We start from the raw sequence: 12,263 nt of genomic DNA on the forward strand, positions 1-12,263 counted from the left end.
GAATGAGCTATTAATGCATACAACAATGTAGATGAATTGTAAAATAATTATGTGCATGAAAGAAGTCTGACAAAGAGTTCATACTGTATGATTCTATTTATTTAAAGTTCAAGAAAGTGCAAAATGAGCTATAGTGACAGCAAGCATATCAGTTACTGCTTGGGGATGGGGGTGTGGGGTGATGGGGGGGGTGGGCTGGCAGGATTCCAAGGGGGCATTAGGAAACTTTTGGGGGTAATGGATTTGTTTATTATCTTGATTGTGGTGATAGTTTTGGGAGTGTACCTGTGTCAAAACTAATTAAATAATACACCTATTTTATCTTAATTATGGGCAGTTTATTTCATGTCAGTTACACATCAATAAAGCTGTTTAAAAAACTCAAAATATTTTTGAGCTGGGTTAGTGGTATTTGGTGAAGGGAATGTGGGAGAGTGAAACAACAAAGATGACGATTAGGTTTCTGAAATGAGCTATTTTCTGTGAAGACATTTAAAGCCATGGCATGGGAGACACTACTGAGAGTGAGAATGAAGAAGACCTGGGACTGAGTGTAGAGGAAAGCTGACATTCACAGGCTGGGCAGAGGAGAAGCTGGTATCTTATTTCTTTGTGCAAATGCACCAAAGTTTATTTAACTCTTTTTGATGGAGGACACACTTACTTCTAATGCTTTTAACTTACAAACAATGTTGCAATGAATAACCTTATATATGTGTTGTTTTGGAAGTGTGTGTGTGTGTGTATGTGTAATTTGCAGGATAAATTTCTCTAAGTAGAATTTGCTTACGTATATACACTAATATGTTTAAAATAGATAACTAATAAGAACATGCTGTATAAAAAAAATAAAATTCAAATAAATAAATGAAAGAATTTGCTGGATCAAAGGGATGAACAGTTATGATTTTGAATGATAATGCTAAACTCTCCTTCATAGTTGCACGAATTTATATTCCTATGAGCAACAACCATTGCTCATAGGAATGTAAATTAATCAGCAAAATAATAATCAGCATCAAAATAATCAAACCACTATCCATCAAGATACAGGAAAAAAATAAATGCATAGATTTAAGAATATTTGCTTCTCTTGAACTTTAGTAGCAGAAGAACTGTTCTCATGCTCCTGACAACACTTACGCAACAGGACGCTGGGGGACCTGGGGGCCTGGTGCCTGGGGCTTCAAGAACTCCTCGAGTTGTTCCATCTTCTCAGCTCGGGCGCGCTGCTCCCGGTGATTCGGCACCAGGCTCAGGAGCACGCTCTTCACCCGGCGCTGGACAGCCGGCGGCCCGAAGACGGTGATTTCCACCAACTTCCCGGCGTGAACTGCGTCCACCGTCAGCAGGGCCTGGCTCATCCACTCCATTTCCGGAACCACGGCTCGGCCTGGGCCGAAGATCAAGTCGGCCAGCCACGCCTCCAAATAAAACACCAGCAGGTTCCTCAGCTTCTGCACAGGAAACCACCACGGCCGGGAGCGAATCCGTGGCGGCGGAAGTGGAAACCCCAGCAGCCCGTCCCGCAGAGCCCCGGCAGCGCCCGCGTAGTCGGCTGTGCTGGAACCGGCAGCCCGCGGGTCAGGGGCGAGCAGCTCTCGCGGGATTTTCTTTCCCCATAACCTCATTAACACAGAGTATTATCTGGCTTTTGACCTTTGCTAATCTGGTAAGTGAAAAATGGTAGCTCTGGATAATTATAATTTGTATTCTTTCATTATGAGTGAGATTGAACATCTTTTTATGTTTAAAAGATATTTGTATTTCCTTTTTTGGGGATTGTTGTCCATTCAAAAAAGGAAGTTACTGGTTTTTGGGTTTTTTTTTGCGGTACACGGGCCTCTCACTGTTGTGGCCTCTCCCGTTGCGGAGCACAGGCTCCGGACGCGCAGGCCCAGCGGCCATGGCTCACAGGCCCAGCCGCTCCGCGGCATGTGGAATCTTCCCGGACCGGGGTACGAACCCGTGTTCCCTGCATCGGCAGGCGGACTCTCAACCACTGCGACACCAGGGAAGCCCCAGGTTATGGGTTTTTTTTCTTAGCACTTTATACATGCTATAGGAAAAGTAGCCCTTTGTTTGCAATATAACGATGTAAATGTGTTTTCCCAGTTTGTTATTTATCTTTGGAATTTATTTTCCCAGTTTGTTGTTTGTCTTTTGAATTTGTTTATGGTGGTTTTTTTTTTTTTTTTTTTTTTTGCGGTACGCGGGCCTCTCACTCTTGCGGCCTCTCCCATTGCGGAGCACAGGCTCCGGACGCGCAGGCTCAGTGGCCATGGCTCACGGGCTCAGCTGCTCCGCGGCGTGTGGGATCCTCCCGGACCGGGTCACGAACCCGTGTTCCCTGCATTGGCAGGCGGACTCTCAACCACTGCGCCACCAGGGAAGCCCTATGGTGGCTTTTGCCTTGCAGAAATGTTTGATTTTTATATTGTCAAATTTATAAATCTTGGGACTTCCCTGGCGGTCCAGTGGTTGACTCCGCGCTTCCACTGCAGGGGGTGCAGGTTTGATTCCTGGTCAGGGAACTAAGATCCCACATGCCATGCGGTGCGGCCAAAAAAAAAAAAAAAAAAAAGAAAAAATTATAAATCTTTTTGTTTATGGCTCTTGAGTTTTGTGTCATAGTTAAGAAGGCTTTTCCCACTCTGAGTTTATTAGAGTTCTCTCATGATTTCTTACAGTATATTTATAGTTTCATTATTTAAACTGAGATCTTTGATCCAATAGGAGATTTTCCTGGTGTAAAGTGGGAAGTACTGATACAACTTTGGTTTTATTTTTAGCTGGCTCCCTGTTTTCTCCAAATCATTTATAATATAAATCTATCTTTTCACCATTGAATTTAAGGTTCCATCTTCATCTTTACTAAGGGAGAGCGAAGGCTTATGTATGGAGGTTGTAGAATATATTTGAATGCTAACGGGAATGATCCAGTAGAGACGGAGAGAACTGAAAATTCAAGAGTAAAATCCCTGAGATAGTGAGAGAACAAGATTCGGAACAGGTTAGTAATAAATAATGAAGGGTGGCATTTTTGAGGGTTTCTTATATGCCAGGCAATGTTTCAAATGCTCTACCATGGATTAAACAATTGAATCCTCTGAATAAGAGTACATTCCTACTTATTATTCTTAATTAGTATAACCACTGGAGCCCCACCTGCCCATTTATTTATTTATATACACACCTCTCTCCCCACTGCAGTGAACTTCTTCACTGGTACATGTTCCCTTGCCTGGCAAATAAATAAACTTAGGGTTTGCTTTATGGATCACTGTAATGGTCATTGGCTTTCCCTTATAAGTTCACAACAACCTGATGAGGTGGTTCTAAAATTCCCCCTATTTTACTCTCAAGGAATCTGAGGCTCAGAGAGGCTAAACAATTATCCAAGATCACATTGCTAAGTGGTAGAGCCAGGCCTTGAACCTTTGTAGTCTAACTCCATGCTCTTAACAACTCTGTGTTGAAATGGTAGGAGAGGAGATGATGAACATGTATATGCAGGTGGGTGGGGAATTTCATGGTGGGAAGGGGAGATGACTTCTATTTTCCTATTGAAGTAGAAGGTTATGATGAATATACAGAAACTGACCTGTCCAATTGCTTGATTATCTCCAGCCATGCTCACATGCCTCCATGTGGGCAAAGGAAAAGTCCACCCACTTTGGGGAGGAGGCTCTGGGAAGCCTGTGGCTGGCCTGAAGAAACAGAATTGGACAGAGAAGGAGCCTCTAAAGGAGACTCAAATAAGAGAGTAATAGGGCACTGATGACCAAAGACCCATTTCACAGTGTTCTCTGGAGCTGCCCTTGCTCTTGGAATGGATGTGAGCCTAACTGTTCAGGGTTCAGGGCAGGGAGAGGAGTCTGATTCTATCTGCCCACGCTTAGTTCCAGTTGGCAGGGGCTGGCAGGTCATTATCCTGATTTTCTCCAAGGAGTCAGTTTCCCCACTGTCAGATGGCAGTGGTCCTTGGCTGCTCCAAATCACAATCATCCTTTAGCTGAACTTGGGTGGCTCTGGTTATGGGTCATTTCATTGCTGAGCTTCATCAACCCACACATCTCGGCTGGGTTTCTAGTGTTTGCTCCCAGAACTGCTAATGCTGTGGACTGTGAGAGCAGCAGGTGGAAAATAATCTCATGAAAGATATGAGAATACAGGTGAACTGGATAGAGGGTTTTAAAAAAAGAAGATGCATTGAGAAAGTAGCAGAAGCTTCAACTTTTTGATAAACGTTCAAAAAATCTGATTGCAGAGTAGATACTGGGTTAGAAGGTTGAATGGCTCCTAAGCCACTCCTGTGAAGGGAGAGAGCATGGTTTCCATCTTTCAACTCATCTTTGAAACTACTGGTTAGCAGTCCTGGTGCAAAGTGCTTGATAAATGTTGAGTGGATTAATAAAAAAGGAGGGAATATCTTAGTGTCTTTGCTTGTGCCATTCTCTTTATGTGGAATACTTTCTCTTCTCTACTGTAACTACTTGAATCCTACCCTCTCCTCTATGAAGCCTTCTCTGATTAACTCCTGCTCACAGTTTCTTCTCCCTTCCTAATGTCTGTAGTACAAATGCTATATTTTGTTAAATATTTGTCTATATTTTGCTTCCATGTCTCTCTTTCTCTCATTCTGGCTCTTTCTCATAGTATATAGATACACACATAAACTTTCCAACAATTGTGTACATTTCCTGAAGGCAGAAACTACCTCTTACTTTTTCCCTAATACCCATACTTACTGATATGCTAGGTATAAAGGATTGTCTTTGGAATATTTATGATTTAACTTTCTTTTTTAACACCTTTATTGGAGTATAATTGCTTTACAATGGTGTGTTAGTTTCTGCTGTATAACAAAGTGAATCAGCTATACATAAATATATATCCCCATATCTCTGATTTAACTTTTTGTTGTCTCCAAAGCAACACTGTCAGAAAAAAACGCCGAGGACTTCTTGTCAACCCAGACTGGACACAGAAAGAATTGTAATGACTTTTATGCCTAATCTTCTAGCCCTGAAAATGTATGCATCCTTGATCCGTAAGGGATGCGATTAAGCAGTAAAAATTGAAACGTAAATGAAAACATCTTTGTCTGGCAGTATCCTGAAACTGCTGAGGTTTGCAGACACGATCTTCATGTGAATGTTAAAGATAAATACTCATTATAAGTCCATGTTCAAGTCCAGTGTTGCTGAGCCACGACTGTAGCAACTCACTGATTTTTCTTTGAACATACTCTATTGACTTTGTCAACTCAAAGTTTAAAAATCAATGATTTTTTTTCTCTCTGGTGAATATCATAATGATTTTCCTTTATACTAGCCTAAAACTTCTGAGATTTTTTAAAAGTCTAGCAGCAGGTTGTGAATGTTCAAATAGACAAAATTCCAAAGTACATGTTTATTATTGACTTAGCTCAGCTTCCAAGACAAGCAGAAGTTAAATTTCATCAGCTGTCTTTATACAAGCATGAAAGTAGATTCTGTAGAGAGAACAGATAGAATAGCACCAGAAACATTATGGGGTAGATGGAGCAGACTTTCACAAATAGTCCGGACGTTTTCTCTTCCACGCCTGACTGTTACATGTATTTTTATCACTGGTCCAGCCATAGCCTGGAGGTTTACACCACAATTTTGTGGCTCTTCAATGTAGCAGTCTCATTACCAAACTGCATATACGGTTTTATGGGAAAGCGTGAAGTTGAAAGAGTACTTGTTCGGCCGTAAAATCATTAAAGAAAATTTATTGAAGTATAGTTGATTTACAATGTTGTGTTAATTTCTGCTGTACAGCAAAGTGATTCAGTTATACATATACTTTTTCATATTCGTTTCCATTATGCTTTATCACAGGATATTGAGTACAGTTCCCTGTGCTATACAGTGGGACCTTGTTTAGCCATCCTATATATAATAGTTTGCAGCTGCTAATCCCAAACCCCCAATCCTTCCCTCCCCCACTCCCTTCTCCCCGACAACCAAGTCTGTTCTCTATATTTGTGATTGACCATAAAATAATCTGCTACACTCATGGAAAATCAGTTTTGGACTAAATGATCTTTAATATCTTATTCTGCTCCCAGATTCTACATCAGTTTCTTTTCATCGACCTAAAATGCACTTTCTAACCATTTTCACCTATTCAAGTCTTACTCTATTCAAATAGGACATTTTCTGTGATTTTTCTATCTGGAAGTGATCATCCAATCCTTTGAACTCTCTATAGAACTTTACCTGTAACTCTTTTACTTGTAACCCTTCTTGCTGGTATTTTAGATACAGGTGTAGTGTCTTCCTCAGTGAACTAGAAAAGCTTCTTAAAGGCAAGGAGAGTGTCTTGGTCACGTGTATAACTAACCACAGCAGAGTATTGTGCCTTTCAAAAATTTTTGAATGCTCACTAAGTGCTTCTTGAATGTGAATAAGCTCCTTTGGTGTATTAATGTTAAGATGCAAACTCGTTCATTCATTCAGTCGTTCATTCATGGAAGAGCTTGCATCTGGGGAAAATGAAGAGTATATAGGGCAGAGAATCTGCATAAGTAGAAGAAGACTAGTTGGGAGTAGAGTGGAGACATTTGAGTGGGTAAGAGTAAGGCATCCTAATTTTCTTCCTGCCTCCAAGCTAGTGGCCACTGTCTACCCATCCTGAACAATGCTTTTACAACTTAAATCAGACGTTACTCTCCTGCTTAAAAACCTCCAGTGGTTTCCCATCATTGTATTGTGGTGAAATCCCGAGTCCTTACCCTGCCTTACAAAGCCTTACTGAACTTTCCATCTGTGTCACCTACTGCCTCTTCTCCACTTGCTGTATCCACACTAGACATCTTTTTGTTCTTTGGACATGTCAGTCTCACTTTCAGCCTAACTGTTCTAGACCTTCCCTCTGCCTACAATACTTTCTCTTGAGTTTCTCTTGGCTGGCTTCTTATTGTAATAGCAAGTACAGAGGCTCAGAGGTGGTAGCTTGCTTGGCCTGCTTAGGAAAGAGCAGAGTGACCACTGTGCCTGGAGCAGGGTAAGCAGTGGGAAGAAGGGAGAAATGAAGACTGAGCAGGGGTCAGAGGCAACATCGGTTGGGGCTTGTCCGCAATGGTAAAGACTTTGGATTTTATTCTGGATCAGAAGAGAAGCCGTAAGGGATTTTGAGCAGAGGAGTGACACGATCTGATGTATATTTAAAATTAATTACTCTGACTGCTGTGTGGGGAATGCAATACAGAGATCTAGAATAGAAGCAGGAAGATGGGGTAATTAGTCCAAATGAGAGATGGTGGCATCTTAGATGAAAGTGACAGTTTGCAAAGGGACTTGTATCTAGAATATATAAAGAACTTTTACAACTCAAAAATAAAAAGATAAATATTCCAATTTAAAATGGACAGAAGATCTTGTATTAGTTATCTTAGGCTGCCATAACAAAATAGCTGGATAGCTTAAACAACAGACATTTATTCCCCACATTTCTGGAGGCTGGGAAGTCCAAGATCAAGGTGCCGGCGGATTCAGTTCCTGATGAGGGCCTTTTCCCTAGCTTGCAGACAGCTACCTTCTCATTGTGTCCTCACATGGTGGACAGAGAGGAAGACAGAGCTGTTCTCTCTTCCTCTTTTCTATGCGGTTGTGAAGGTACAGGTTCCTATTTGCATTAAGTTACAGAGAATAGGAGAAACATTTTCCTGTCCTCTGTGAATACATTTTTGAAAAGTATGATCAACCGTTGCTAAGAGAGTAGATCTTAAATGTTCTTACCACAAAAAAGAAATGGTAATTGTGCTACGAGATGGAGATGTGAGTTAACACTATTGCAATACCCAAGTGTATCAGATCAATAGGTTGTATACTTTAAACTTACACAATGTCATATGTCAATTGTATCTCAATAAAGTTGGGAGAAAATGCAAATACCCCCCAAATTAACAAACAGCGCTAAGATTCAGAATGTGCTTACAGAATTAACTATTAGTCAATTTAGTAATTATTCTGTTGATTCTGAAGAAGAGAGTGGAGGACACAGCTTAAAGGAGATTTAAGAGTGTTCAGACAAGAACAATAAGGTCTGGATTCTGGCTTTGATTGTGCCCCTTCTGACAGCAGGAGCTTGAGTAAGTCACTTACCTTGTGTGAACTTCAGTTTCTTCTATAAAAGCATTTATAAACATTCTTCTGTAAGAACGTTTATAAGCACTGGCCAGGTGTCAGGCACTAGTCTAAACACTTTATGGATGCTTAAAGCAAACCAGTGTATCGTCGTCATCATTTCCATTTTAAAGATGAGGAAATTGAGGCATCTAGAGATGAATGGACTTTATTAGTGGCACCTCAGATATTTGAAACTGGGGCACTATGCTTTAACCCTCCTGACTATGTCACCTGCTTTGCGTATCCCCCGTTCTCCATTCTGCTCTGTATCCTGGGGGGATGATCCATGTGGGTGTCCTTGCCCTCCGGCTCTCATTGAGTTCCAGCAAGGACAAGAGCTCAGAGGGTGGGAGGAGAGAGAAGTTGGACTCTTCCTCCCCCCAGGTGCCTGCCTGAGGTGTAACCAGAGGTGGGCTGCATCCCATTCTCAAAGGTGCTGTCTCTGGTCAGGTAGCCTCTCCATCTGTTCACATTCTAGAAACCAATCTTTTCGCAGCTCCCTGTGGCCTAGGAATGGTAACAGTTCTCCGCTCTTGCCAGTCACACTGCCCCATCCCTTACTGCTAGGATCCTTACTGGTTACACTTTGCCATCTATAAAGTTGCGTACAAGGTACTATACCAGAAAGAGGTTCATTCTGTGCTCATAATATTGTCTGGCTGGGATCCTGGAGCCTGTGCTTACGTAAAGCCTCCTGGTTGGGCCTCTTGAAAGAAAAGAGCTGGAGCATGTTGCAGTGGACAGCTCCGGGACTGAGGCGCTTGAGGGAGTGGGGAGGGCGATAAACACTTTTCACCCTTAACGTCTTGGCCAGAATTTGTAGAATGTACGTACCTCCCAACCTTTCAAACTTTCTTAGCTCCAAAATACCGAAATTCTTTCATTCACTGAGGATGTCACAAACTTGACAAAAACTCTTCCTTCTGCCTGGCACATTCCTTCTTTTTGCTGAGAAAACTTCTTTGGATATCAGTGTGAGTATACTTGCTTAGATGACTTCTTGGACATGCCTCTTGGTCCTGCCAGAATAAATCAGTATTCTCATTACATGCTCTATTAGCTTTTGGGAACTTACCTTCACAACCCTTACTAGAGTTTATATAATTCTGCATTTGGGGATGATTCAGTCCATGTCTCCTCTCTCACTAGAAGGGGTGCTCCAGGAGGCCTGGGGTTGTTGCTTCTGGTTTTGCTCACCATGAAATTTCTAGAACTGAGCACAGTGACCCCAGTGTGCTCTGAAAAGGCTTGTTGAATGAATGGCTGGGTGTGTGACTGAGCATCCTATAAAAGGGTGAAGATGGTAGACTGGGAACAGAAAGAGTCGGGAGAGTGCTACTTCGGGGCTCCAGGTGCATCTTAGCAGAATGGGAACATGATTTTCCTGGGGCCTACAGAAGTGTTGAAATGCTTGAGGAAAAAGCTTTCTTTTTCTCAGGAGGCAGTAGACTACCTTTAGAAGTGACCAGACTGATGCCGGAAATGGCAACAGGAAGAATATATCACAAAGTTAAGGAAGTTCAACTTCCACCATGAACATGAGAAGTGAGACCTGGATGAGGGAGTTTCCTTAGCATCGTCACTGTTGGGCCACAGATGGAGCCTGGAAGACAGGACAGGAGAGAACAGACCAAGTGAGTTGGATGCCCTGAGCTTCAGAGAACTTTAGGTACTGCAAGAAGAATGTGTACGAAACTCCAGAATCCAGTTAGGAGAATGAGGGGGCACTAGTGACTTCAGGGGATAGGCTTGAAATAATGACTCTTCTCTTTACTCTGTATTTCATGTTGTTATCCACATACCCCTTTTAATTACATATCTTACCAGGTGTGGGACATGTGTGTTAGAAGATGTCTTTTCACTTAGCCATGGCTTTTAATGATTTCTTCATCCTCTCTTCCCCACAGAAAATGATATTTCAGAGTTGATTCGGACTCCTCTGTAACATCTTTCCCATACTATTTCTGTACATTGGCACCATATTTGAATTTAGAATCATGAACCATTGGATAATCTATTTCCTAATTCATTTGGGTCCAGAATTGGGCAGCATCTTTATTTTTTAGCATTTTTTATTTGGTTTTGTATTTTTCCATTTAGCTTGCTCACTTGGATAAAAGCTTTCCTCAGTATAAGTTGCTTATTTAAATCAGCTGACATACCCTAAATGGAAAAAAAAACAAACCAAAAAACTCACTTCACATGTAAATAATAAAATAGCATTTCTAAGTTTAGCTAGAAGTTTATTATTGAATTCTGTAGGGAACTGATTGAACTAACCCCAGATACCATCCTTTTTTGACAAATGTGTATGAACAGTTATAATAGTGCTGTGAACTCTGTCTGTAAGGCTGCAAGCCAAAAATCTTTGTTTCACAAAGGGACTGTTGTTCTTTGTGAATAGGCAATTATTCAGTGGCATTTCTGAAACTGGAAGCTGAGTAAAGCAGTTTGTCAGTGGACAGCCTAATAAAAAAGTTCCATTCAAAAATGCTTTAGGTACTGATACACTATGTATATATCTATTTACACGTGTAAACATTACTTCTATATACATGTGACATTGATAAGGTAGTTATCTTTAAAATGTATTCATTAGAGCAAATTTTATTGTGGTGAAAAATTTGGCAACATTTTAGTGTAAAAATTGGACTCCCCAAAACTATTCTGTTTATAAATTCAATACATACTTGTAGCAAGTGCAACAATAAATCCATAATAGTTTAAAAAAAAGAAAATGTCCAAAATCTGACTATCTAGAAACAAACAGGGTTAACTTCCCTCCAGAAATATCACTCAGAGCTCTTTCCAAGCTAGTGAATATAGGTATATGTCATCATTTTTAACTTTAATGTCATCATTTTCAATTTTAAGAGGCACCTGTTCCTTAGTAGGTACATCTGCTTGGTCCTGCAGGATGTACCCAGGAGGACCACATGGAGAAGTCAAGCCTCAGGACAGTGTTTTGGAGGGAGGAAGGGAGAGGCCTTTCCCTGCTAGCCCCTCTCTTCTCTCTTCCACTGGTCCAAGTTTTCCTTACCAGGAAGTTGACTCCGTCACACTCCCTCTCATCACTCAGCATCTTTAGCAGCCACTGGCCGAACAAGACTTCAGGTTCTACAGTGAAATTCTCCATTGGAATTTGCAAGTGACTGGGAGAGTCAGAGACTGTGGGTGTGTGGCTGGTTGGCCATAGGAGGTGGACTTCGAAGTCTTCGAAGAGTGGACCAGCCATAGCAATAGCCAAGGCAAAGCAAAGGGTCTCAGAGCCAGGTGAGGCTGAGAGAAGCTGCAGAGGCAAATAAAATATATCCTGAAGAAATAGAATTCTCCAGTTTTCATTATGATATCTAAGACTGCAATGAAAATCATTTTATATGCATCTTGTGTACTTGTCTGTGTATTATCTTAGAATAAATTCTCAGACATATGTGTTGATGAGTCAAAGGCTTCTAAATCCCAGGGAATTTTCCACATTCCCTTAAGAGAAATGAACAAGGAAAGGCAGGTTGTCCAGGGAGCTTGGGGGGAATCTAGTTTCACAGTATGCCTCTCGCCTTGGCAGCTGGCTGGATTCTGCTGCATGATTTAGAAACAATACGGGAGGTTTAGAATTGTCCCTTTTCTTATTTTCTCAGTTTTCATCTCTTTTCTTACTTATATACCTGATGTTCAGCCTAAAGATGGTTCAACCAAGATGTTCTAGCAGAGATATGCAGTCACTTTGACTTTAAACACTCCTCTTTTTTTCCTCTTTCAACCAAGCATGTGTATTTGAGCGGGACTATGGGACTGACTGGTGGGCTAGGGGGTCTACTACCCCAGTCATCCCTACCAGCCTGGGGAGGGCAGTGGTGAGGCAGATGTTGCAGCCAGACTGTCCTGTGTTCCATCACTTTCCTCCTGCTAACTCGCTTGTGGCTCTGGGCGAGTCACTCATTCTCTGCTTTACTTTCCTACTTCTATTAAATGAGGGGTTGATACTAAACTAGTCTAACTCTAAGAGACCCTTTAGCTTCAAGGTTTTGGTAAAAGCCAGAAGTACAATTTAACGAACCTTTATTTCTCCTTTGGTGCCAGATAGAAAAATAAAATATGGTG

At 41.4% G+C, this 12,263-nt stretch overlaps 1 protein-coding gene across 1 annotated transcript; it reads right to left on the reverse strand.

The window, feature by feature from the left end:
• Window positions 1-1,139: 1,139 nt before the first annotated feature.
• Window positions 1,140-1,631, reverse strand: LOC115860592 (oocyte-expressed protein homolog). Its single transcript, XM_030870454.2, has one exon. It carries the CDS (start codon window positions 1,629-1,631, stop codon window positions 1,140-1,142), a length of 492 nt encoding a protein of 163 aa, XP_030726314.1.
• Window positions 1,632-12,263: the final 10,632 nt, after the last annotated feature.

This window comes from Globicephala melas, chromosome 11, assembly GCF_963455315.2.
Source record: "Globicephala melas chromosome 11, mGloMel1.2, whole genome shotgun sequence".
NCBI lineage: Eukaryota > Metazoa > Chordata > Mammalia > Artiodactyla > Delphinidae > Globicephala > Globicephala melas.